Below are 27821 nucleotides of genomic sequence, written 5' to 3'. Positions count from 1 at the left end.
TGACAAAGGAGCCAAACATACTCACTGGAAGAAAGATAGCTTCTTTAAGAAATGGTGCTGGAAAAAACTGGCTTTCCACATGCCAAAGATTACAACTAGACCCATATCCCTTCCCAGGCATTAAGCTAAAATCCAAATAGCTCAAAGACTTCAATATGAAAATAGAAACAACTCCAATCTGCTGGAAGACAGGTAGAACTGAAGACTTTGGTATAGGCAAAGATCTCATGGAAAAAAACCCCAATTGCAAAGCTTCTATCAGAAATAATCAACAACTTGGACTGCATCTTATTCAAAATCTTTTGAAAAGCAAGAGAAACTACCAAGAGAGTGCAGAGACAACCCACGCGATGGTAAAACATTTTTGCCAGCTGTTCCTCAGACAAAGGATTAATGCCTAAAATATATAAGGAGCTCAAAAATACAGAACCACCCCCAAATTCAAAAAATGGGCATCAAAAATGAACAGACCCTTCTCAGATGAAGAAGTAGAAATGCTAAAGAAATACATGAAATACATGATAAGGGGCTGGGCATTTAGCTCAGTGGCAAAAGCACCTGCCTTGCAAGCAGTAGTCGTGAGTTCGATCTCTGGTACCTCTCTCACTAAGTCACCTCTCCCATTAAGTAGGCACCAGAAAAGCTAACATAAAAGAATAAACAATGGGGGCTGGGGATTTAGCTCAGCAGCATAAGTGCCTGCCTTGAAGCAGGTGGTCATGAGTTCGAGCCCTGGTACCAGTTTAAAAAAAAAAAAAAAAGAATGAACAGTGTCAGGGGTAAAGATGATATGCGCACTGACTTCTCACATGCTGTTGGTGTCAGTACAATGCCACTTTTAGCAATATCTCTTAAGGCTGAACAAATGCATGGGATATCTATCACTCCACAGTTCTCTGCTTTTTTTTTTTTTTTTTTTTTTAAAGGATCCGAGGGCCAGGGATATAGCTTAGTGGCACAACTCCTGTTTGGCAACACAACGTCCTGAGTTCAAGTCCCATTACCTCCCCCCCAAAAAAGACAGGTTCTCAGTATAAAGCCCAAGAGGGGCGCAAACTCGCAGTCTTCTTGCCTCAACATTCTGCCCTGCTGAGTTTATAGGCATATGTCGCCATGCTCAGCCATAGCTTCACTCTCATACACAAAAGAAATAATACACAAGAATACTCAGGATAGAATTGATAAAAACTGGAATCAACCTGAATGTTCATGAATAGAAAAGAACAAATTTTGATATATTGGTATGCTGGATTACCAGACAACAGATGAGAATAGGCAAAAAATATAGGACACAGGTAAATCTCATGAACAATGAAACAACCAAGAAACACAATATAGGTACTATTTTACTTCATTTAGTCAAGAAGAAGCAAAAATAATCAATGGTGAGAGATCAAGACCATTGTTAGAATTGGAGGAAAGGTACAAGGATTCCTCATTTAACCACCAAGTCCTATTCCTGTCAGTACAGCGTTAAAAGAATTAGTTGCTAAATGAGGAGCTGTATATAGTACATACATTACAACACTCAGCACAAAGAAATGGTCAAAGGAAACTCCAACTTGATGACTTTGCCTTTATTTGCACAACTTCTATGCAGTATATAATGTACAACAGAACATGAAACTACAGTACCATAGAGTACCATCAGAAAAAGTATAGTACTGTATAAACATTACAAACTAAAAAAAAAAAAAAAACCATTGAGAGTCTCTGAACCAGATGTGCAGAACTTTACAAAAAATAAAAAAAGAGGAGGCATAAGTCTGAGCAGCAGGGAAGTCCAAACAGTTGTTAAGCAGGTAATTAAATGAGAAACACCTGTACTGGAAACTAGGCAGGGGCTTCCAGTGTTTCATTTTGATGTAGGAACTGTTTCTCAAGTGTGTTGGCTCTATGGAAAATTCGCTGAGAAGATTTCTGATATTTGCTATAGTTGGGGGCCTTCATTCTGAGGAGCATTCTCTGCTCTCTTTTTATTTTTTATTTAAGACAACTGCTAAGTTTCTCAGGCTGGGCTCAAATTTCTGATCCTCCTGCCTTGGCCTCCCTAAGGGTTGAAGATTCCAGGAATGCACTACCATGCCCAGCGTTTTACTTCAATTTTTAGAAGTAGGGCACATTCTGACCTGCCTACCTAATGTGCCAAAAGTACACCGGGCACTTACTTGACAGGCCTCTCTAGTCAAACAACTACCAAAGATGAGCCTGATTCCAGGAAAGGAAAAGGACCAAAACAAGTTTGTTTCATGGTTTCTGTGTTTCTGAAATGCTGCATCAGGTGCTCAGATGGTGACGGGACCTGGTGGCATCATCACATTATGCACTAAACTAAGCATTTCCAGGCTGCTACACTGAGAACCCCCCAGAAACAAATCACCAGGCAACCACCTCATCAGCAGGTGTGACAACACCCACGGCCTGAAACCAGCTCTACAAAACTCCTGTCACTTCCCTCTCAGGTCCTGCCTGCCTGTTTTTTCCAAAAACTGAATAGATTAACTATGTATTAGATAAACTGTAGATCTATCTCAAATTATAGTCAATATATTACAAAAACAAAACTAAACCATCACAAATTTACAAATACCTGTATATACTATAAAATCCTTCACATAAACTGCTCCCCATTACCTCCCTACACAAATACAAGTTGGCCAGTTCTTATAATCTTCTATAGTAAAATCTGACCTAAATAAACTCTGACATTTATAAGATTCCAATGAGAAAAATCTTAATGTGACTAGGAGGGATGGAGCTCAGTGACAGAGCACTTAGGCAAACACAAATGAAGCCCTCCTTCAACCCTATGCTCCACAAAAGCAAACAATTTACTGATTCTCTAACCAACAAAAGAAACATATAGCACTAACATCAAATTATTGTTTCTAAAAAGGAAATTCAAATGCTTGGCTTATTAATCTTTCAGGAGAATTGACTATAGCCAACAAATACATTAGGGCTAGTGTTCATTTGCCGATTTATCACTGCAGACTCATCATGACAGCATAGATGTATGCTTATTCAGGTCTACCTGAATGGACCAGAAAGGCAACTATTATGAACAAGTAAAATGGTACTCGATGGCTTATAAACACCTAAATAATAAGCTACTTATCTCCCACTATGCTGTGTACCATTTACCTTACATTTTTCTAGTTTTACTATGTTCTCCCTTCGCATGCCATTCAGTCTCCATTTAATTCCACAAGAGGCAGTTTTGAGATACTGGGCTGAATGTAATATAATTAAAGAAAGAACTACAGTTGTTTCCAACTTTGAGGTGGTTTTTACTTTTATATATTTGTTTTTGGTACTGGGGATCAAACTCATGACTTTATGCTTGCCAGGCTTATGCTGCTGAACTAAATCCCCAGCCCATTTGTTTTAAACTTAGAAGTCTAGTCTAAAAGGAGAAAGTTCCTAAAGAATAAATTTCCAGTTTTCTATCCCTTATTACAAATGTGATTTACAAACACCGGTATTCTGTAAAGATAGTCTGTAAAAATTTTTCTCTGTGAAATCAATCCTTGTCTACCAAATTTCAAGGGCTAGAGATAATATCTCAGCAGCAACAAGCATCTGCTTGGCAAGAGCAAGGTCCTCAGTTCGATTCTTGATACCAAAAACAAAAAAAAATTATTATCTACTAAATTTCATTAGAAAACTGCAAATCCTTGAGATACAATCCTAAACACACATACAATTCCTGAGATACAAGCCATGGGAAGCCTACATTAAGCAAGAGATCTCACAAAACAGAATCAAAGAAACCAAGGACCATGCCGCTTGGTTGTTGTTTCAAGTCTTTTTAAAAAACCTTCAAAGTGCATTCCCAAATCTTTAGCAGTTCCTCAGCGAAGAGTGAAAGTAGTAAGATATTTTCACATGACTTTACAGAACACTAGTTTGTTTGCCCTAAGTAGCTGAATCCCCAGGAACTCTGCATGCGCTTACAAACACTAGGAACTATCATTTGACAAGTGGTTGGTTACACAAAATATACAGGTACAAAAACAAAAGATGGTACCACAGAAAGACACGTAACAGAAAAAACCTGTAGTTTCAGGTGAAAACCACACATACCTGTGGAAGCGCAGTATTGAGTTGTCTCTGCAACGAATCTCTCTCATGACCAACCTCGAGTAATTTCCCCTGGGTCAACGCCAATGTTTCTTGAGTCTCTATCAGTGTGCTCTGAGCAATGTATGTTTCTTCTAGCATGGACATCATGTGCTGTTCAAAATGGGAATCTGCATCTGGTTGTGAAGGGCAGCCAGATCCATGGTTTTCACTTCCTCCTGAAGGGCCTTCTTCACTGATGGTGGGCATCACCTCACACATCATTTTGGAACAAAAACACAGGACTAGTCATTATACGGAAAATACAGGTTCCCACAAATCTACAACTTTATGAGTATCTGTAGCTAATAAAGGAAAGCTGACAATCTCTTTATTCACAGATCTGTTATTCTTTGGATGCAAATACTCTGTGAAGATACACCCAGGCACCCATTAAATGCAGAAAGCCACCACATGAAGACACTAAAGAAGACAACAACGCTGGGAAGATGTAAGGCCCAAAGAGAGCTACTTATTTCTCCTATAAAGAATAGAGCAAACCATGTGAGGTTTTGTTTGCAAAAGCAAACTTTTTAGTTTTGAAAACAAGTGCGCTTCTGTTACCTAATTTTTTCTATTTCCTGGTAGGGGCCCATTCCACTCAATCCTTTTTCAGGAAAAGCACAGAAGCAGTATACAGCCAGGAAAACTGACAAGTACAAAATCCAACAGGCATCTTACATCTTACATCTTATTGACTGTGTGCAGTCAGCTCCTGGGAAGGCCTGCCTGAATTCTTGGGCTTAATTTAGTGAACACAGAAAGGAATTGGATTTGCTATGGCTCAAGAGAGATGTTTTTCTTTTTTTTTTTTTTTTTTTTTTTTTTTTTTTTTTTAAGAGAGATGTTTTTCAAGGACTGCAGTGGCTGTTCAGTCAACCTAACTTAAGTTTACAGCTCAAAAAAAAAAAAAAGAAGGCTTCACAATGGAAATACAGCAGGTCAGTACAGTGGAGAATGGTTAGGAAGGAAAGGTGAGAGGTACGATCATGAGAGGCTATTGTGTCACATAGACAGACGGGCCTAATGAGGGCGACAGGGATCGCTGAAGACTTCCAGGTAGTACCCCAGGCAGGTGCGACCCTCCAGCAAGAGATCCCCGCGACCGCACACCTGACCACGATGATTTCTAGCACCTCACCGGGTGCTGTACAAGTTCTGGCCCCACTTACCCTAGAGCTTTCCAGGACGCGGCCATACAGGCGAGTCCACAGTGCCATCACTGGGGTCTCCTGGGCGATGTGCAGTGGTTTAGAATCCGTCCCTCGAGACCTAGGGGGTCCTGCTAGCCGCGAGCAGGACCAACCGCCAGCGCAGGACCAACCGCCAGCCAAGCGCTGAAGCTTTGCCCCCGGCCACGCCCACCCCCGGGTGACATTTGGCGGGTGGCCCCTGGCCAGCTCCAACCTTCCTTTTTTTTTTTTTTTTATTTAAGAGGAAAAAGAGAAAAACACAAAACAAAACAAAGCAGTGTAAGGTTACACATAATACAGAACTACAAAAAAAAAAACATAACAGTAAGAAATCACCTGTTAATAGATTACATAATATCATCTTGGAAATAGTTGCTCAAATCACAGTATCAAAGAATACAAAGTAGACATTCAAACAGAGAGACTGCAAACAGCTGTGTTCAATGATCCAAAAACATTAATATAGTCAGCTATTTAACATCCCTAAACACACTTGCTGTTATATCCGTTAGAGCTCTTTTTTTTCCCCTCCCTCTCTTTTTTATAACAAAATTTACACATTTTGGATTTTATTACTCCTTAGTTCTTATTACTTTTTTGGGGGGGAGAGAATAAAGTCAAATATGGCAAAACAAAGCTGTAAGTCAAAACCAAGGATAGACATAGCACATGATGTAGAGCAGAGTACAAGGTCATCAACAATGGTTATCAACATTGTCTCTTGTTTCCTTAAAAGGAATTGTCCATCTCATTAGATATTATAAAGCCGGACAAAACAGTGGAGAACAAGACCAATAAAACGTAGGCATTGTGAACATTACAGGACTTCCAAAGGAGACAATAGTCAAACCAGAATGGGCATCTTTGTGAATCTTATTGCCTTCAAATTAGTTGCTTATACCTTCAAACTTGCTACTATCGCACAGAATGGAACAGAGTCTAATCAGTCAAAACAAGATCTTGGGAGTATTACAGGACTTCAAAACAAGTTAATAGGAGATCAAAAAGAGTTACTACTATATATCCTAATTTTTTAAGTTTTTCCCTTAATTAAAATAAACATAAGAAATAGCTAAATAATTTTTTTAAAGAATAGTAGTTACCATAGTGTCTGTCTTTTTCCTTAAAATATTTGGATAAAACTTCATATACTATAGCTTCAAATATTTCCATATCAAAAAGCCCAGAGTAAAGCCTTTCTAATTAATAAGTGAAAATTTTATAAGGCTTCAAGGCCACATAATGGGGAATCATGATTATCACATATTTTTATATATTTGAATCATTACTTACATTAGGGAAACTATTCGGTATTCATACATGCGAGATTGATTTATTTCACTTATGAGTATGGTCTCAAGCTGCACCCATTTATTGATAAATATCTCAATGCGATCCTTCTTTATAGCTGAATAATACTCCATTGTATAGAAATACCACAACTTTTTTATCCATTCCTCAGTTGATGGACACTTGGGTTGTTTCCAAGATCTGGCGATTACAAATTGTGCTGCTATAAACATAGGTGCACATATATCCCTGTGGTATGATGCTTTCAGTTCTTCTGGGAATATGCCTAGAAGTGGAATAGCTGGAATAAATGGGATTTCCAATCCCAACTTTTTGAGAAACCTCCAGACAGACCTCCACAAAGGCTGTACCAGTCTACACTCCCACCAACAGTGCAGGAGAGTTCCTTTTTCCCCACAGCCTCTCCAGCATTTGTTGTTGTTGGTTTTCTTGATCCTGGCCATTCTTTCAGGAGTGAGATGGTATCTCAGTGTGGTTTTAATTTGCATTTCTCTAATGACCAATGATGATGAGCATTTTTTCATGTATTTATTTGCCATTTGCATTTCTTCATCTGAGAATTGCGTATTCATCACAGATGCCCATTTTTGGATTGGATCTTTGAATTTTGAAGGTCTGAGTTTTTTTAATTCTTTATATGTTTTAGACAAGAGTCCCTTGTCTGAGAGAGAGTTCACTAAAATCTTTTCCCAGTTTGTGGGTTTTCTTTTCACTATGCTGGAGATTTCTTTTGACATGCAAAAACTTTTTAATAAGAAGTGGTCCCAGTTATTGATTCTGGGAAGTATTTCCCATGCAGTTTGAGTCCTATTCATGAATTCTCTACCTACTCCTATGTCTCCAAGGTTTCTACCCAATTTGTCTTCCAATAGATTTAGCGTTTCTGTTTTAATATTCAGATCTTTGACCCATTTAGATTTTAATTTAGTACATGGTGATAGACATGGGTCTAGCTTTAGTTTTCGGCAAATGGAGAGCCAGTTTTTCCAGCACCATTTATTAAAGAGACTGTCGTTCTTCCAGTGAACCTGCTTGGCTCCTTTATCGAAGATAAGGTGGTTGAGTGTGTTTGTAGTTGTGGTTGTATCTTCTAATCTATTCCATTGATCTTCAGCTCTGTTTTGATTCCAATACCATGTTGATTTTACTACTGTTGCTTTGTAGTATAATTTCAAGTCAGGGATTGTGATGCCTCCTGCTTTGTCTTTGCTGCTTAGAATTGCTTTTGCGATTCTAGGTCTCTTCTGGTTCCAGATGAAATTTAGGAGTGATTTCTCTAGATCTATAAGGTATGTTGATGGTATTTCTATTGGGATTGCATTGAATCTGTATAAGAGTTTTGGGAGAATGGCCATCTTCACAATGTTTGTTCTTCCTATCCATGAGCAAGGGATGTCTTTCCATTTTCTGAGATCATCTTCAATTTTCTTTTTCAGTGTAATATAGTTTTCACTGTATAAGTCTTTCACTTCTTTCATAAGAGTAATTCCTAAATATTTCATTTTTTTGCTTGCTAATGTGAATAGTCCAGTTTCCCTTATTTCCCTCTCTGTGGTTTTGTTGTTTGTGTATAGGAATGCTATTGATTTCTGAGTATTGATTTTGTATCCAGCCACATTACTGAATTTATTTATTGTATCTAAGAGTCTTTCAATGGAGCTTAGGGGGTCTTCTATGTAGAGTATCATGTCATCTGCAAACAATGACAACTTAACTTCTTCTTTTCCTATCTTTACCCCTTTTATTTCTCTTTCTTGCCTAATTGCTCTGGCTAGTACTTCCAGTACTATATTAAATAGGAGTGGTGATAAAGGACATCCTTGTCTTGTGCCTGATTTTAAAGTAAAGGCTTTCAATTTTTGGCCATTTAGTATGATGCTGGCTGTTGGTTTGTCATAAATGGCCTTTATTATATTGAGGTAAAGACCATCTATTCCAATTTTCTGTAGAGTTTTTATCATGAATAAATGTTGGACCTTATCGAAGGCTTTTTCTGCATCTATAGAAATGATCATGTGATTCTTATTTTTGGCTTTATTGATATGGTGGATTACATTTATTGATTTGCGTATGTTGAACCATCCTTGCATTCCTGGGATGAATCCCACTTGGTCATGGTGTATAATCTTCTTGATGATTTGCTGGATCCTATTTGCCAATATTTTATTGAGGATTTTTTCATCTGTGTTCATTAGGGAGATCGGTCTATAGTTCTCTTTTTTAGTTGGGTCTTTCTCAGGTTTTGGTACTAGAGTGATATTTGCTTCCAGGAATGACTTAGGAAGGATTGCTTCCCTTTCAATTTCATTGAATAGTTTGAGGACTGTTGGCATTAGGTCTTCTTTGTATTTCTTGTAGAATTCTGCCAGCTCCAACCTTCCTGCCTCAGTCTCCCGCTCCTTACCTTGCGCGCAGTCTTTTTAAACATTGCGATATAAAACAAAAACCATTCTTAAAAAGCAAAAAGGGTTCAGTTGACTTAAGAGTTGTCATCACGAAGAAAAAATAACCCCAAGCGATAACACACGTGAATTAGCTCAGTTTAGCTGTTCTGCAGTGTGTACACATATCAAAATATGTGACAAACTGGGCGATGTGGCACACACCGCTATTCCCAGCTCGTGGGAGGCTGAAGCAAGAAGAATGCTGTGGGTTCAAGTACAGCCTGAACTACAGAGCAAAAGTGTCTCAAAAATCCAAGGAACAAAACAAGTAGCATGTTACCAATCATAAATATAGACAAATTTTGATCCTGCCAATTAAAACCTGAGGAGGGGAGTCTGGGAGTGTGTCTCAGTGTCAGGGTGCCTGACTAGAGCGTGTGTGAGGGTCCTGGTTCTGTACCCTGCACCACAGAAAAGTGGGAGGAAACATCACATGGAGAAATCACCAAACATGGGTCCCTTGATTCTTCATGCCATCAGGTTTGCATCATTTATCAAGCAAAGCACCTTCTGGGCATCCAGCAGTCACCTAGTGGAGAAAGGGACTCTGTGGTCAGACACAGACCATGCCAACCACCAAGCAATGAAGACTGGATGGTCTGTGGAGACTCTGGTGACACCACAAGCTTGATAACCTAAAGAAACAGTGTCCCTTCAGTTTTGTAGGTCTGGATCTGGCAAGGGTCTTCCTGAGCTAAAGACATGGTATGGCCAGGCTGCCTTCCTTTCTGCAGGTCCAGTGGAAAATCCACTTCCTCCTGCCTCCAGTTTCTGGAGGGACTTGTGGATTCTGTCCACTTTCCTCAACTTCAGAGCTGGCAGTAACAGTCAAGGTCCTCTCCCATCCCACCACGGTGACTCTGAGCTCTTAGCCTCCCTTTACTTCTTTTTCATTTTTATCGGTACTGGGGATCGAACTCACGACTGCCTGCTTGCAAGGCAGGTGCTTATGCCGCTGAGCTAAATCCCCAGGCCCCTCCCTTTGCCTCCTGAAGACCCCTTTGGATTATGCTGGGTCGACTCAGAAATTTCTAATCTCTGTTGGACAAGTTTGTTTTCAGCAGGGTGTGGCAGCATACATCTATAATTCTAGCTGAGGCAGGAGGATTGCTGCAAGGTGAAGGTCAGCCTGGGCTAGCTACATAGAAGTTCAAGGCCAGCCTGAGCTATGAAAAAGACCCTGTCTCAAAAAGCAAACAGACAACAAGATATATTTTCGTTATGGTAAAACACACACAAAACTTCCCATCTGAACCATGTTCAGGTGCACAGGTCGGGGGCATTAGGTATGCTCACACTACTGACCAGCTGTCCCCACGTCCACCTCCAGAATGTCCTCATCTTCCCACACTGAAGCTCTGCCCCCTTAACCACTGATTCCTCAGCGCCCTCTTCCTGCTTCCATCTGCAACCGAATTCTCCCGTGCCAGACAGGACATTCTCACAAATCCCGGGGATGACAAGGTGGGCTTCTGTGGGAAGTCACTGTTCTGCCTGGAAAAGCGCCCTGGGCCTACTGAGTCTCACAGTGCACCTGAGAGGTGGGATTTCCTTATTTACTAGGAGGAAGTTTCATTAACAGAGAAATTAACCACATTAAATCTAGATGGCTTGTTTATGGGAAATCTTACAGAGCAGAAATGACAACTGAGCTGTCTGGCTCATGGAATTTTTAAATGTTCATTGAATAAGCACTATTGTAACAATGATAATGTTGGGGGAAAAACAACCTCACCACGCAGCCTGTGTTTACTGTACTTGAATGACTATATTCCTTACATGGCACCACCTTCACAATCATAATCAAAAGCAAGGGGTCTGTTTCCGTGGCAGAAAATGTCAGAAGAAAGAAGAAAAAACAGAATTCACAACACTGGATGGAAGCAAGGACCTGAAGGCATCTTGGTGTCTCCAGAAAAGCCAGTTACTCAATGTATCACTGTATCACATTGCAATACATGCTCAAATCATTCCATGCAGTTGTTGCTTTGAGCTGGGTCTTGTTATGTTGCCTAGACTGGCCTGGATTGTCTGGGCTCAGGCAAGCCTCAAAGTGCTGAGACCAAAGGCATGTGACACTGTGCCTGGCCCATCCAGCTGGGAAGGTGTGTCCTGGCACTTGAGCATGTGAAATGCTTCTAGCAAGCACCTGACTAGAGAGAGAGAGCTGTCTTGTCTTTTGGTTTTTGGAAGACGAGGACTCATTATCTAGTTCAGGCTGGCCTCAAACTTTCAGCAATTCTCCTGTCTCAGCTTCAAGAGTGTGCCACTTCAGCTAGTTGAGGTGGCTGTTTTTAATCCTCCTCAGATAAAGAAGCTGAATATCTGCAAGCCAGTGTAGGAGGCAAAGCACCTGCCCACTCTACCAGCGTCTGCAGGGTGCAAGAGCACAGGGCACAGCTCTGGGGCACCTGTGTTCTCTTCTTGGTTACACAATCTGTAGCTGGAGGTAATAATGAAGGTGGAACCAGCTGTTCCCCACCAGAGCCCTCCCTCACCAGTCATTCCACATGCAGGGACAGCACCCGGGACATGCTCCGTTAACTTCCCATGCAGTCCCTTTCTGGACATCTTTGGTTGAACAAGGACCAGCAAAAGTATCTTCCACACACAAGACAAGAAGTTTCACCTGCTCTCAGTTTTCCTTCTCTGTGTGCACTTCAGAGCTGCCCAAAGTGGCCATCAGAAACTGCAGTGCTTCCCAGAGATCCTTGCTGCCTCCATACCATGAAATCACTCCTCATGGCTGGGCCTCAACAGAGAAAAGCCTGCTAACCTCTGACCTCCAGCTTCCAGTGGCTGAGAGCACAAAGGGGCCCAGAAACCCAGTCCCGAGTTGTTCCTCAGACTAAAGGGGTCCTTGAGATCAAACTTAAGAATTACAGATGTATGACTCAGCAAAATGGAAAGGGACCTGTCCACTTTGTGTCCGGGGTCTGCAAGGCCCCTGCCACATCTATGGTCACAGAGCAAATGGGTAAACAGTGGGCAATGGAAACACTGTTACCATATATCCCGTATCATGTCACACCCGAGTTCAAGATCTGCCCACCCTCTCCAACAGGTAGCAGCAGCTTCACTGGTAGACAGTTCCCTTCTCCCACCCCCAAACTATAGTCATACATGAGAGTTTCCACACTGGGGACCCCTTGATGCACCAAATTTTTTGTGGGAGGAGAGATGGACTCTCAGGATTGTATCACACAAGCAACACTGGCAAAGTTCTGCTATCAAGGTGGAGGCAAGGCAGGGCACTGGGGATGCTGCTGCCAGCTCAGAGGCTGGAGGGGCTTTTCAGCTGGGCTTCCACAGGAGGGCCCAGCAGGCAGGGTATGAGTGGAACCAGGTTTTCAAGCCCTGCTCCTGGCTCCTGCTGGCAGGAAGAGTCAAGGGACCTCACCAGACAGCAAGGACAGTGCCCAAAGCTCAGGGTTCTGGGCCTGTCCCTACACCAGGACTATGGCTGCAGTAAGCTACTCTCAGCTCCTGCAAACGACACAAACATAAAAGCGTTGCACAGCTATGATTTGCATTGTGCTTCCCTTGCTTCCAGGTATAACAGAGTGCCTTTTCCCAAAGGTTCAAAGCCCTCTTGTGCTGGCACTGGGTCTGGGAGCTGCCCAGGAAGGAAGGTCTGCCTGTCCACCTTGGAGGGAGCACCAGCTCCCTTGCCACTGCCCTGGGGGTTTCCAAAGAGGTGGCTAGTCCCTCATCCATGATTGTTCCTTTTAAAGCAGACTGGCCAGAGCCCAGGGCAGGTCCAGGAGCCAGGCCCTTGCTGCAGACACCAGCTCCTCTGCCCAGGCTCAGCACTTCCTTCAGGCCCTGAGGTGTGTGAGCTGAAGGAAACTAATGCCTCTGACTACACGGCAACCACTGAAGGATTCATTTTGAGAGCTGCAGCTCAGAAGTGATTGCTAAATATGGCATTTTCTGTTCTGATTGGAGACTTCCTTCAAATCAAGATTTGAGGGTGCATTTCAGGTGATAAAACGTGCCCTTGAGAAGGGGACTTTGCTTCACCTGAGAAGCAGCAGGATGGCACATTGGCTGGAGGGTGGTCCAGGCCAGGTCTCTCACGGAATGCAGGACACTGACACCCACAAAGGCACTTTCAACTCCAGAACAAAGTGACCAAGTATCAAAGCAAATCACACAGCAAATCAGTTAAAAAAAAGAAAAAAAAAGGTTTATTCGGAATATTTGATTTTTAAAAAATCATACGTATGAGGTATACTACAGAAATCCAGATACAGTAAGTTGTATGTAAAACCCAACCTAATAGTGGGAAAAGCAAGACTGCAGAAATCACTTCCAGAGAGAAAACATGCACATCAGGACCGCCAAGTGTCCCCAACAGTCATAACATTTCCGTGGATCTGTCCCCCAATCATGTGCACCAACAAGACTGGCCCTGGTGTCTCAGGAAGGACAGGTATTCCCCCTGCAAGTAGCAGGCAGTATGGACAGAGTGGCTTAAAGAGACCACCGTGGCACAACGGGAAGGAACACTTGCTTGTTCCCAGTCGTATTTTAGCCAACTCAATCACATTTTAATAACTAAACACGAGATTTTGGCAAAATGCACAACCCCCTGATGAGGGCGTCCTTCTGGCAGTCCACAGCAAGGTACCTGCCTCCCCCAACTGGGGGCCATCCAGCCACACATGTCACCCCCCCTGCATGAGCAGACAGCCATGGGAGCAGCCCTGGGTGGCACCCAGGCCCAACACTAGCTTTAAGCTCACCTCTAAGCCCAGGGCCCTTCACTGTGGGCCAGTGTGTAAGACAAGCAGTGAGGGAACAGTGGAAGGACGTGGTGACACCTAGCAGGGCAGGAGTCAGGGGTCAGGAGAGCCATGGAGCTAGGGATAAGACAGGGGCACAGGAGAAAGCCTCGCACAACCTTGGGTCACATGGGATGAGATGTGGGGGTGTCCCACCTGACAGGGGAGCCAGCGCCCCTCCAGGGGTTCCCACCAGTCTTACTCTTGACCCGGGTCTTCCCTCCACTTCCGAACACTGCTGCCCCACAGAGCTTATGTAGTCAGCCACTCCCAGAGCTGCAGACATGGACATCAGTCCTGGGAGACCCAACAGTCATGACAAACATACAGACAACATGCACTGCTGACCTCAGGAGAGCCACAGGTACCTGAAGTGGCTACACATGACAACGCAATTTGGCAAAAAAAAAAAAAAAGTTCAAAAACAATCACCAAAGTCCTCCTAGGGAACATGATTACAATTTATTAGCACATTCTGTGGCATCAACATTTTCAAAAGCATCAGTAGAAGTATTAAATATAAAATCAATATGTATATTTCCCTCCTCACCCTCAGAAAACAGAACAAAAAATACAAACCCAAAACCCCAAACCAGCAAAGGCATGATCTGAAGTGTGATTCTGTACAGGCCCGCAGGGCAGGCGGGCAGCCTACTGCCACATCTCCACATAGTTGGCCGGGAAGAGCCCGTACAGGCGCCTGCACACGCTGCGCTGCCAGCCTTCCTCATGCATCATTTCTATGTTGCTGATGATGTCATCAGGGTCAAAGGAGATTTCGTCACCACGCGCTGGGAAAAAAGCAAAGAGAGAGACACAAATGGAAAACATTTCCAGGGGGGCTGGGAGGAGCATGCAGCAAGAAGAAGGAGGCAGCCACAGCCCGTGTAAGGCTGGGATGCACAAATGTGAGCGGCGTCTTCCAAAAACATCCACCCTGGCCAGACACTGTTTTTGAGAAATGGCCAGGATGGGTGGGAACTCGCCTTCCTTCCCACCTTCACTGGGGGAGTGAGGGAAGGGTGCCACCACTGACAGGGCACAGGGGGACGAGGACATGTAGGAGGGGTGGTCAGGGTGGGTGGTTCTGAACACAGGAAGGGGTCTAGAAAGAAGCCCAGGTGACAGGCTGGAACACAGGTCACGGGATGAACTCAAACATATGTACAGATGCCAAAATATCAGAGAACCCATTGAAGAATAAATAGAAACATGTGTGCTGCTGGGCATGGTGGTGCACATTTGTAATCCTAGCAGTCGGGAGGCTTACACAGGAGGATCACATGGCACAAGTTCAAGGGCTACATAGTGAGTTTAAAGCCAGCATCAACTCTATTTCAGGTGATAAAAAGGTTTTATCACTTGAATAGAGACCCTGCCTCAAAAGAAAAAAAAGCAAGAGAAATGTATAGATAGGGGAATAAATAATAGCAGGTGCAGAAAGGCCACGCTCTGCCTTTGACCGCCCCCACTCAGCGGGGAGGAGGAACTGGGAAGCTACTGTCAGGGAAGGCCAAGTGAGGCTGAGAGAAGACAGGACCTGGGGGGCTCACCATAGCGCCTCGCAGTCATCAACTGCTACTGGAGTGGTGTGGATTGGCAGGTGATAGTGACCAATGCCACAGAAATAACATACAGGGTAGGGCAGGGATTTATCTCAGTGGTGTAAGCACCTGCTTGGCAAGTACAAGGTCAGGAGTTCGATCCTGGGTACCACAAAAAAGACAACTCAGCACAGGGAGGCACCGAATTGTATCTGTGGCCTTCCTACCATGCGAGCACCAACTCTGCTGGGCCCTGGCCAACTGTGGAAGGACACGGCCCAGGAACAGGGCCAAACAGGACCAACGCCGAGGGGTGTGTCATGTGCACAAGTGACCTCCCAGAGGGTGGAGAGTGCTGGAAGTACTCATATGAGACCCTGGATGTCCTAGACATGCACAGTGCAGTTTTCGAGTTTTGTTTTCTGTATTTTTGTAATACTAGGGAGGGAATGGGGGCCACCTGCAGGCGTCTCACAGAGCTACATCCCCAACACATCTATTTCTTTGGAGACAGGGTTTTGCTAATTCACCCAGACAGGGTTCAAATTTGCATTCCCCTGTTTTGGTCTCCCAAATAGCCAGGATTGCAGGTACGTGCCATCACATCACATGGGGTTTTTAGGGGAAATGGGGACCTTGCAGGTCCCCGATGGATCTGAGAATAAATGTAATTGAAGTGGTTAAGTGCATGAGTTTGTACATGCACACATGCAGAAAATTAGGACCTGGTTGAGACATGAGAGTCCTTGTCACTGTACTGGGAGTTTTTCTGTAACTGAAACTATTTCAAAATAGAAACTGCAGCATCACTGGAAAAGTCAGATTCTTAGGGGCTGAGCTGGCAGGAACAAAGGGCAGGAAGTTGCTCAGGCGCCTCACCAGCCTGGTAGTCCTAAAGTGCGATGGCTGTGATGCCCAGGTCGTTCTCATACTCGTCATAGGTGTTCTCTTCTGAAAGGAAATGGGGACAGTTGAGCAGCAGCTGGTACCCACCTGTACCTCCCCACTGTAACTGCTTTTCACACAATGATTCCCAAGATTTGGGGCAGGAGCACTTGCTAGGAAAAAATCTCAGTGAGTGAGCTCCACTCTGAGGGCAGCAGGAGAGAGGAAAGGAGGCACCTCCTGGAAACTCAAGAGAAGACTCCAGCTTTCAAGAGCAAGTCCATGGACTCCCAGCTCTGCCATCACCCAGGGAACATGGCTCTCATGACCATTTTGAGAGTATAACTTTTAAAATGCAAAATACCTAGCATCATCAGGGAAGTGAATAAGAGAAGGGACAGGGCAATCAATGCCTGTGACGCTGTCAAGGTAAGAGGCCTCCCCCCCCCCCCCCCGTCACGTGTGTTCTCAGCCCAAGTGGCTCCTGCCCTCCATACCGACCACATTACCACATTGCTCCATGTGGGATAAGGGGTCTGTGCTGGACCTGGTGTACTACAGGAAACCTCAGTATTAAAGGACAATAAGCAAAACTGCAGTGTTCACCTAGATCAGGGGCAGAAAACCTTTTGGAGACCAACTAACTACTCAAACTGTAACACAAAACCCACTTATGTATCACAAAGTGATAATGCTGTAATTAAACCTGAATACCGAGGTTTTAGTTTACAAAAATAACCTAATTCAACGCTGGGTTTCTGGCGGGACTTGGATTGTGAGCCAACAGAGAGGGCTCTGCGCATACCCACTGCAGCAGGCATGCTATAGGTTCACCACACTGACCTAAGTGAAACACCTGCACCATCTTCAAGCCGCAGAAAGCTATTTTACTTCTTAGACGAAGTTCAAAGGCCAGTGTGGGGTTTGCTTTTACAGTGCATCTCAAGCTGGACTAAAATGTAAAGTTTGGTAGCCGCATGCAGTAAATGGCTGCTGAATTGCACAGGTGGGGTCTGGATCATGTTTTGAGAGGCAGCAAGGATTCTGGTCTCATTTAGGTAGGTGTTTAGATTGTGTCCCACCTGTAAAAAAGAAGCTACAATCAGCTGCCCCTGAGTGCAGAGGATTCTCCCCAGGAAGTAGCCACCCTTGAGGAGAAGCCCATTTCTTTCAAGAGGGAAAGAAATGTGAAGATAGACAATCCAGCACTGATTAAAGCCCTGTATAATATTTTACTCTGTAGCTACACGTGAAGCAGCTCTTCCTGTTAAGCAGATCCACTGCTGGATCTTGTAATGCGTCTATGCAGTGAAAGACAGAGAGGAAAGAAATCTAACGGCATAGTGTTACCCTCTGAAGAAAATTTTCCAGAAGCCACACAAAAACTTCAAGTTATACTTCACTGAGCAGCATCTGGTTCCATGGCAACACCTAGCACCCTGCAGAAGTCCGGATTCTGCCATCCAGTAAGGGGTGGGGACGACCAGGTCTCAGCCCACCGCCTGCCCATTTTGATCAGTCTGCTCGTGTGTCTGTGCCAAGTTGCTTAATTATACCTCTTCTGGGTCTGGGGATTTAGCTCTGCGGCATAAGCGCCTGCCTTGCAAGCAGGCAGTCGTGAGTTCGATCCCTGGTACCGATAAAAAGGAAAAAGACAAAAAAAAAAATTATACCTCTTCCATAAATTCCGGATGTTTGTCACAGCCTCACAGGACTTACATCTTTATTGTCTTGATTTATTTTGCCTATTTCTTCTCCCACCTCCAGCATCTGAGTGTTTCCCCATATAAATGCCAGTCTTAACTGTAATTAATCTTTTTTTAATTTTTGGCCTGCGTGATTGGCAAAAGCAGTCTCACTGTTTATAAGTGCATTCGTTATACTCTTAAGGAGATTGAGCGACATTTCGTGTTTTGTGACCATTTTTTATTCCTTCTCTGTGAATTGCCTTTTCTGGTCTTTTGGACATTTTTCCAGGGGATTTTTAGAAATCTTTTTCTCATTGATTTATAAGAGCTTCTGTAATATTTAATAATAGAAGTATTGGTCCTTAGAAATTGTCTTTGTTGACTCTCAGCTCTGTGTGTGTTTCATTGTCTGGATCTGTCAGTGTTTCACTTACAATTTTGGCTTTGATATTATCACTGTTAAGGGTTTCCTCATCCCGAGATCACCTTCTTATAATACTTTTATATTTCTTTTATCTTGACCGTAACTTTTTTCCTTGGCATAAATCCCATCTGGGTTTATTTTGGTTAGAACTTGCTGCCTGCCTCAGGCTTTGCCATTTTATCACATAGTGAAGTCATCAACTATATGCTGAAAACTTCTTTCTTATCATATTTTTTCTATTGTATTCTAATTTCCCTTCTATGCTTGAGTCTTTCGGAAAGAGCTAGAATTTTTATTGATTGATTGCTACACCTGTTGAAGAGCACTTCCTATTTCACTGCTTCCCCAGCTCTGTAATAAAGAAAAAGAAGAGCAGGAACCAAGTGACCAGGACAGCGAGGAGGCTGTGGACGTGGAGGATGAAACTGCAGATGGAGCTGAAGCTAAGCCACGGTACGGATGGGCAGAGACCTCGAATGGCTTGGGAACTTTCTACTTTACTTTTATACAAGACTCCAGACTTTCTTTTATTCTTTTTTGATTAATTAATTTTTTTTTTTTCGGATCTGGAGTTGAACCCAGAGCCTCCTACCTATACTGAGTTGCATCTCTTCAAAACTCTCTGGAAGAGGACACAACTTATTCTTGGGGGCTTTCCCTATGATTGTTTGCTTACAGCTCATCACTGCTTTAATCTTGTAGCTACTATGTAGCGCCTTTAGCCCTAGCTCGGTTTCATCTAGGAACTGTTTGGCTTTCAGGCCTCACTGACAGTGAGGGGGTCTTCATTGGCCCAGAACTGGCCCACAGCCATGCTGATGCAGCTGTCTGGTATAGGCTGATGGTTCAGTGCTTGATGCTGTGCTGGATTTTCAGGAATGGAAGGATCAACAACTTCTCCACAATGACAGAGTCATCCTGGAAGTGCTGTCATCCTCACGTAAGGCATGATGGATGGATCAATGTAAATTGTGCCTAGTTGGGTTCTGTCATTATAAAATAACCAGTAATAATGTTGAATGAAGCTGGACCTGATCTGCACCCAAATTATCTTGTCTCCTAATCTAGAGTGTCACCCAGTATCACTGAGACCCAAGTTGACTCTGAAGGGAACCAGGTGGCACTGCCCATCCTTAGATCCTCGCAGACGGGGTGGCATGCTGTAAGGATAGTGTCTGCCCATTACAACTGCCTGCTTAGGTAGCAAATTTTATTTATTTATTTTTTGTCTTTTTCTTTTTTATCAGTACCAGCGATCGAACTCATGACTGCACACTTGCAAGGCAGGCGCTTATACGGCTGAGCTAAATCCCCAGCCCCTAGGTAGCAAAATTTAAGCAAGCCAGGCCAGACAGGGTGGAACCCTAAAAGCCCCTTCTGGTAGTCAGGACCAGAAAAAGTCTGGTCACAGCACAAACTACAACACAGGCCAGCACACCAACCACGGTACTGTACAGTCTGGATAGCACCTGTCTGGCTCTCAGCATTCCCCATGGCTGCCGCTTCAGAGGACTGATGGGAGGCCTGAAACTCATTATATTTGAGGCTCTGTCTCATTCACTTTTATCAAGAGAGACACGGGGACTCCTTTCCAGGATGACATCTCTCTGGCCTTGGTTGTATTCTGTATCCTGCCCTAACCCCAACTCCCCTCATAGGAACTTGCCCCCAGTACATTGTCTAGCATCTGCAGTCTCTTCCTATTTAGGATCTAGTTAGGAACACACAGTTCTTGACTTAAAATTCCAGGCTGGGGATATAGCTTAGTGGCATGAGCAACCGATTGGCAAGCACAAGGTCCTGAATCTGAGTCTCAGTATAAAAAATAAAACAAAAAATTCTAATGAGAATGAACAAACTATAACCACAGACAAAAAAAACATCATATACATGATGCTGAAAGAACACAAGAAACCAGCATACACTGCATGATTCCATTATAAAGTTTAAGGAACCAAAACAAGTTTGTGCCATTATAACCTAGGATAAGACCAAGAGATGGAGGGAAGGGGAAGGAGGGAAAAAAGACTGAAAAAGACATGTTATGTGCATGTTCCACTTCTCCATGTGATCATTATGTGCTGCAAACATCTACTAACAAAACAATAGGATAGTATTTACTTTTGGTGATCGGAGTTGAGGCTGCTACAAACTAGAAGACGACTTAGGATGCACGTAATGTTCTATTTTTAATCTAAAGGCTGTTATATGCAGTGTATTCAGCGCATGGAAGTACAGTGAGCTGCACCTTTATGGTCTGTGAGCTTTTCTCAAGGTATATACTTGAATAAATACATAAATAAATGCCAATTCAGGCTGGCCTGTATTATTACGTGCGGTACTAAACAACACTCATTTATATGAATGTGGTCCATCATTTCAGAGGTGAGCTCGGATCATCAACATTCATATTCAAGTGTAATTTTGCTGTACTGTTGTTTGGGAGGTGCATTTAGAGGCTTGCGCCCCACCTGGGGAAAAAGTACCACTTTCTGGAGACTCCGTGTAAACTGTGGCTCATAAATCACAACTCAAAATTTGCTCACAGACTTCCTGTAGGCCCAATCACCACCACCACCCTACAGACTTCAGGACGGACAACGCGTAAATCTGGAATGAAGCGAAACATCAGGAATACCCCAAACCGCAAGGAAGATATGCAACAGATCCACGCACACAATGAGGACCGTGAAGTTCTTAAGAAACTCAAATTGTATCGTAAGGTTAAGTTAGCAAGTGACGTAAGACCCAAACTACATAAAACATAGTACCTCAAAAGGAACGGCGCATCATGCCCATGTAAGGTGGGACGGGTAGTTTAGGATCCCGTGAAGCATTCCTCAAATACTCCACAATGGGGAGGAAAAGTAACTCCCTAGGCAGCTAGACCGAGCTGAGACCGCAGGACGCTCGGGACTGGCGCGTCTCCCCCGGTCCTGGCTGGGAGGCGGGCCCGCGGCGATGGCGTCATCTTCCCGCGCCGACGCATTGGTTTCCCTGGCAACCGTCGAGCCCGCGGCGCTGCGGCGGGAGAGATGCTACCCCGGCGCCCGCGCGATCCCCTGCAGGCGGTGCGGCGCCGCAGTCAGGAGCTGAAGCTACAGGTATGTTGGGGCGCACGGCGAGGGGCTGGGCCTGAGAAAGGGCCGGCTGTGCTGCGGGCGAGAGGTGGGGCGCCTTCCTCTCCGTGACCCCAGGCCTCCCAAGAAACCACGTCCAACCTGCCCTTCTCCCGGGTTGGAAGTCTCCGCTCCCCCAGCCCCGACCCTCGCGCCAAGTCCGGATTCCAACCCAACCCCCAGCCACTGACGAAACGGCCCGAAAATCGTGACGCCCACTGATGTCCTCCTCCCTCCGAGCTCAGCCTCCGCCCCACCTCGACAGCTCCCCTCACCTCGCAGCCGAGCTCTGCAGCGGCTGCCGGCTGCCGCTTCCCGCCACCAGGCGATGCCTGTTACTCTCTGCAGAATTCAGGCCTGAGTAGGCTCTGGGTGTGAGAACACTGCGATCTGACAAACTGAACCAAGGACGGGAACGAGAGAGAAAACACAAGTAACTGTGAGCGCGAGAGAACGTTAATTTCCAAAGATAACCCAGTAATCGCAAAGGAAATGAGCTACCACAAAGGTATAAAAGTCACAGGACTCAGCCCTGGAGCCGAGGACTAAACAGATGCTTAACATTGGCGACCCGTGTGTAAGGGACAGCATTACTGGAAATCGGCTTGACAGAATGAAGAGCCATTCACGCTCTTCGGCTGGGTAGTTGATAGGATTATTTCCAGAAGATGAAAAATATTCCCAAAAGATGAGGAGTATAAATCAAAAGAGGCCTTTATTCTGGGAACACGGAGAGAGAGGACTGGCACGCTGGCTGCTGAAATCTGGTGATGTCTCACGCTGACACGTGGCATGGGGGGGGATATAAGTAGCCTAAGCTTAGGGCAGTGCCCTAAGGCCATTAGAGATGCACAGGTATTTCATTGGCACACGTTTGGTGCCAGGGGCAGATTCCAAAGGGTGGGGGGGTATAGGGTTACAGGTAAATCTCTAGGGGCGGGGTAGACAGGAGCTCCCTAATTCTGGCTGAGGCTTTTTCTGGCTACAGTGTCCAGTCTGGGTCAACAACCCTTTCAGTAGTTACATTTCCAAAAATCTGCTGTGTGAGATGATTAAAAATTGGAACAAAGATCAGCGGTAAATGTTCATCACATTGCCGCTTGTAATAGAAAAAATACTGAGACTTAAATGATCAGTTATAGAGGAATGGATAAATTGATTGATTGATTTGTACTCAATCTAGAGCAGTTCAGAATATTAAAGCGAGGAGGCAAGTAGATATTAATAAGGGGGGTCACGGAAGGAGTCACTACAAGGAAGGCTGTGGCGGCTCTCTGCAAAGGGCAGGTTTTGCCTGATACAGCCTCTGATGGGGGTCGGGCTCTGGGGCTGATGTGAGCTGATTTATTTTTTGAAATTGTAGAGGATTGGGTAAATCTTTACATGCCTGAGATTTGGCAGACTTTTGGGAGGGAGAAGCCGTAGGGGCTTCTGGGAAGAAGGAAGTGTGCATTATCAGGGCACAGCTTTGAACCACTGCTGTGATGATTGTGCTGTCTCTCAGGTGGGCGGACCTAACATAAATAACTTAGGGGTAGGATAATATTGTCACTAAAATTTGTTGAGGCATATAGTATATAGAGAAAATATGATAAAATAGCAAGTTAGAGACATAGAAAGGATTATACAATATTCTGGTGACATGGACAGAGATAGAAGGTAGCATACTAAAATGGTACGGGTATGGTTAAACAACACTAGGTTATTTTCCTTGTGTATATTTTCAAAGCATTGAGTGCTTATTTTAAAAATAAGAAAAAAGTAATGGGCTGTTCATTTATTTTCTGAAATTTACATTTCACTTTACTGTTTGTACTTTTTAAAAGTCTGATTCACCATATATTTTTCCACTAAAATAAAATTATTAAATTTTTTGACAGTTATAAGATGATCTCAGGTTCATTATTTTATGCTGTTTAAACTCTTATTTAAAAGTTTAAAAAAAATTTAAATGTTTTCACCCTTGCCTAGCATGTGTAAGACCATCTCCATATCATGGGAAAGGAAAAAAAATTTAAATATTTTCATCATAAAGAAGTAATAATTGCTTGAGGAGATAGGTATGTTTAACCTCATTTAAATGTTATACAAGGTATAAATGTATTGAAATATCATTGGTACCTCATAAAATATATAATTTTTGGGTTTTTTGTATCAGTTAGAAATAAATTGAACAAAGTACAAAGATTTGGCAGATAAATTTTAGTGACTTTGAAAGATAAAATTTAGTGAATTATAGTGACTTTGGAATCATAGTGATGCAATAAAAACAAAATACTCTTGAGAAATAAAAGTAAAATTTGATGGGGCCCTGACTTCTGCTGAATTTTATTAGACTTAATAAGGTTGGGAGAAAATTTGAGTGATTCCCCTTGAATGCAGAATAATTGCTACAACTTTGATTATATGGAAACTTATTTCCTTATTCTGATATGTACAAAGCTGACTGTTGTATTTCCTTCTCTCTTCAATTGACTCTAAGATTGCAAACAAGGCTAGGGAAGTACTGGTATGTAATCTCTAAAGCCCACAGACAGTCTCCTCACGTGGTGTTCTCCCTGTAAAGGATGTGAGCACAGCGGGGTGGTAGAGCCATCAGCTCCAGGAATGTCAGCTGGGTAGGAGCTCAAGGTAAAGAGGCTGTGACTCGCCAGGGCACCAAAGCTTACATATCAGAAACCAAAGCAACAGCCTCCTAAAACAGTTTATTTACTACTTTAATTGAATTATGCAAATCGATCCCTCTGCATATCCATATGTCTGCATTTTGCAGAGATGCTTTTCTCCCTACCTAGCCAGGCTGCTTAAGTTATCCACAGAATTATGGAATTCCCGCCATCCTCACTGTCACTCATCCTCAAGGCACCAGCTTCTTCACGAGATAATAAATTTGGGGAGACTTAGGATCAGGGCCTTTGTCTGCACATCCTCATGGGAGGTGATGAGTTCCCACTATCCTCACTGTCGCTCATCCTCGAGCCACCCCCCTTCTTCACAGGATAATAAATGCTGGGAGAGGCTGAGGATCAGGGCCTCTGTCTGCACCTCCTCATGAGGATTGGATTTAGGACCCCTTGGCTGCCCTTAACTTGGAATATATCATGGTGTCTTTACTGTCACAGTGGGTTGCATTGGAGTTGGTAAATTGGAATTAACTTGCCAGGATCCCAATAAAGCCTCAGGGATTATAAATATAACTCTTTGGATTGTGAAGAAAACTGAAAAAGGGATATATGCTATCTTATTATAATATAGATATATATTCTATATTTGTTTGCTCTTTTTTTTTTTTTACTTTTTATCGGTACTAGGGATCGAACTCACGACTGCCTGCTTGCAAGGCAGGTGCTTATGCCGCTGAGCTAAATCCCCAGCCCCTTATATTCTATATTATAATTCTTGGATGACTGTATACAAAATTTGGGATTACAATAATATGGTTCTTACGTGATTTTAAATTTAGTGGAACATTAGAAGGACCAAGACAAGTTTCAGAAGGAAACTATAAAAATAATTACTAAAACAAAATAAAACCGACTATTGCAGGGATCAAATTGAATCATGAGCATTTTAATACTTCAAGTATCTGGAAAGAACATTTTGATAATATTAGCTAATTGTTTACTATCTCCACAACAGACGCCTGAAGCAAAAAAAAAAAAAAAAAAAAAAAGAAAAAAGAAAGAAAGAAAGAAAAAAGACAAAAGAAAAGAAACAAAGAAAGAAATGTATAACCAACTCAGTGTCCATAGGCAAGGAATCCACTTCCTGTTTGGGGCATGCCTGTGATAACCTGCCCTATCAAAATCAATGTATGATTTTGTAACACTCAGGTGGATGCCACATAGGAAACACAGAGAAGAAGTTAATGAAATTTTCTCTCTTTTTTTATCTACTATCTTCTCATGCAATCTGTAGAAAAAAACCCAGAGATGTGCTTTTTTTGTGGTGCTTTGACAAGAATATACGTAGTACATGTAGTGCTTGTAAAATACTAGATCAAGATAAACAAAGTGGTGGTACACTTGATTCAATGAATTCTACTCAGTAATAAAGAATAAACTAACAATAACATGGAAGTATCTTAGAAACAGCACAGTAGAGAAATTTAAACATAAATATATACTGTGTAAGTCCATTTTTTTCAAAGTTTAAGAGCAGCTAAAGTTAATTTATGGTGGAAAAAAATGAACAGGTTTGTCTCTGGAAAGATGGGATAGAGATTTGCTTGGAACGGGAACTTTCTGAGGTAATTGATAGAATTTTCTGCATGGTAGGGAACCATCTGATAGAATTTTCTGCGTGGCTAAAAAGATAAGTATGAAATAAAAGCTGCCTTTATTTAAAGAATGTGGAGAGAGACTCTATGACCTCCAGGGTCTGGCATTCTCTCCACCAGACTGTGGTATGGGGGCATACATGTAGCTTAGGTTTGGGGTGGTGCCTAAGGGGCATTACTGATGCACTGGTAGCCCATTGGAATTCATTTTTTTGCCACAGGTAAATTGCCTCAGGGCGGGAACGGTGACCTCAAGATAGAGCCCCTTGATTCCACCTCCAGTGTCCCATCTGGGGCAAAATCCTTTCAGTAATTTCCTGTATCTTGATAGGGATTTGGGTTCTATAAGTGTATATGTTTGTCAAACTGTGACAAAGGTACACTTTAGGTTTGTGTATCTGGTGTGTCCATTTATAGCAAATATTAAACTCTAGTTAATGACACCCCCAAGGTCATTCTTTTTTTTTTAGGTACTGGGGATTGAAACAATCTCGCACTTGCCAAGCAGGCTCTTAACACCACTGAAGTAATTCCTGACCCTAAGTTTGTTATTTAGGGAGAGTTGTACTGATGACTAAAGTTTACTTTGAAATGCATATAAAACAAGACGGATTGATAGATGGATAGATCAAATAGGCATAATAAAATGTTGAATGTAGAATCTAGTTATAAGTGAATGAGTATTTGCTGTAAAATTCTTTCAACTTTATTATTGTATGTTTCAAACTGCTCGTTATATATTGGAGGTAAAGAGAGATTTAGTTTATTTCCTAAAGTGACGTTTTAAACTGTCTCCATTTGCCTTAGGTTGATACTTTACTTTCGGAAAGCCAGTTGAAAGCAACTCTAGAGCCCAGTAAAAGGCAAGATGTTTACCAAAGGTAAAGTGTGCTAACTACTATGAACTTCCTAGGAACTGTGCTTACGTTTCAAGTAGTGTTTAAGACACTGAAATCGTTTTAAGCTTTATTTCTTTTTCTTTCTTTCTTCTCTTTACTTCCATCCCTTTTCTTCCTTTTTATTTATACAATTTCCAAAAACACAAGTGGAAATAATATTGACCTAACAGTGAATGAAATTTTCCAAAATGTATTTTTAAATACACTTTGTAGATCATCAAAGCTAATGGCTAGAAAAGCATTTCCATGTGAAATTTTAAACATCAGTTCATGCAATAGCTAATTTCCTTTGCTGCCTAGAGTCTGCGAATAATTTTATAAAATAGCTTTCCTGTTCTGACAATAGTAAACCAATGTGTTCTCTTTCTTTTTAAAAATTTAGATGTATTCAGTTAAAACAGGCAATTGATGAAAATAAAACCACTCTTCAAAAATTAAAGAAGGTAAGTATTATAGTTAATGACATTATAAAAAAATGTCTTATCAAATATTGTACCTCACTGGGAAGGAAATGCAGTTGCTAAAGCCCTAGGTTTGCGTTAGGGAAGGAGTCTGACCACAGCTGTGCCCGAGAGGTCACTAAGTACCTGTGTGGGGCAGAAATGCCACAGCTCGGATACCGCAGACCATCCCAGCTCTGATGAGTCACCTGATTTTTAAAAACTATAAGGTACAGGGGCTGCTGATTAGAACTGTTTTTATATTTTAATCCCATCGCGAGGAGAGAGTACACTGTCTGGTCCTGAGGTAAGTGATGACAAAGCCCCGTGTCACGTGGCAGTGACCCTGACGTCACTGGCTCTGCAAAGGCAGGAGGCTGAGTCCACCCTCGCCATCCCTTCAGGATCCTTCATGTTTGAGCCTCAGCTTCGGTTCGGTGTCCAGGGCTGCAGACCCACGGAGACTTAAGGCGGAGTCTGAAGTCCTCTTCCTACCTGCCTCTGAGTCCTGCTCCCCGGATCTGGATGCCATCTCTGCATTTCTCCAGGGACACCAGAGTTTCCAGCTTAGGAGACAGGAGCCCTAGATTTGAGAACTTAACTATGCGTGGTTCACAGAGGAGAAAACAGGCTCTGATAGAAGAAGAAATCAGGTCCTCCTGTCACTAAAGTGGCGGAATTTAGGA

The 27821-nt window shown here is 43.0% G+C and overlaps 2 protein-coding genes and 1 long non-coding RNA gene across 11 annotated transcripts in view; 1 reads left to right on the top strand and 2 right to left on the bottom strand.

Moving 5' to 3' along the window:
• LOC101789014 (liprin-alpha-1-like) overlaps positions 1–5357 on the bottom strand; it is a 62937-nt gene extending 57580 nt beyond the window's left edge. The window contains exons 1-2 of the mRNA XM_063230346.1: positions 5295–5357; positions 4087–4335 (exon numbers count right to left, since the gene is read on the bottom strand). Coding sequence (XP_063086416.1) covers positions 4087–4335; positions 5295–5342 — 297 coding nt within the window. The 5' untranslated portion in view covers positions 5343–5357. The remainder of the gene's footprint in view (positions 1–4086; positions 4336–5294) is intronic.
• Positions 5358–14297: 8940 nt separating this feature from the next.
• On the bottom strand, positions 14298–21369 carry LOC101788912 (uncharacterized). Its single transcript, XR_010040798.1, has 3 exons — positions 21170–21369; positions 16281–16352; positions 14298–14648 (listed from the first exon to the last, which is right to left on the bottom strand). It is a non-coding gene; the product is annotated as an uncharacterized LOC101788912 (long non-coding RNA).
• Positions 21370–21384: 15 nt separating this feature from the next.
• The window catches only part of LOC100725987 (nephrocystin-1), a 47367-nt gene continuing 40930 nt past the window's right edge, over positions 21385–27821 (top strand). For 5 of the 9 annotated variants that reach the window (XR_010040797.1, XM_013147306.3, XM_013147308.3 and 2 more), the window contains exons 1-3: positions 21403–21502; positions 26604–26677; positions 27078–27138. Coding sequence is in view for 6 of the 9 variants with exons in the window: in XM_013147306.3 (XP_013002760.2) it covers positions 21434–21502; positions 26604–26677; positions 27078–27138 (204 nt within the window). In the remaining 3 variants the exon portion in view is untranslated. Of the gene's footprint in view, positions 22373–26603; positions 26678–27077; positions 27139–27821 lie in introns of all 9 variants that reach the window. The other 4 variants (XM_013147305.3, XM_063229976.1, XM_063229975.1 and 1 more) reach the window with 4 other exon arrangements.

This window comes from Cavia porcellus, unplaced genomic scaffold (genome assembly GCF_034190915.1).
Source record: "Cavia porcellus strain 051 isolate PalLab524CR breed Dunkin Hartley unplaced genomic scaffold, mCavPor4.1 scaffold_18, whole genome shotgun sequence".
Classification (NCBI taxonomy): Eukaryota; Metazoa; Chordata; class Mammalia; order Rodentia; family Caviidae; genus Cavia; species Cavia porcellus.
The sequence above is the reverse complement of the archived record's forward strand: the minus strand, read 5'-3'. Positions and strand labels throughout refer to the sequence as shown.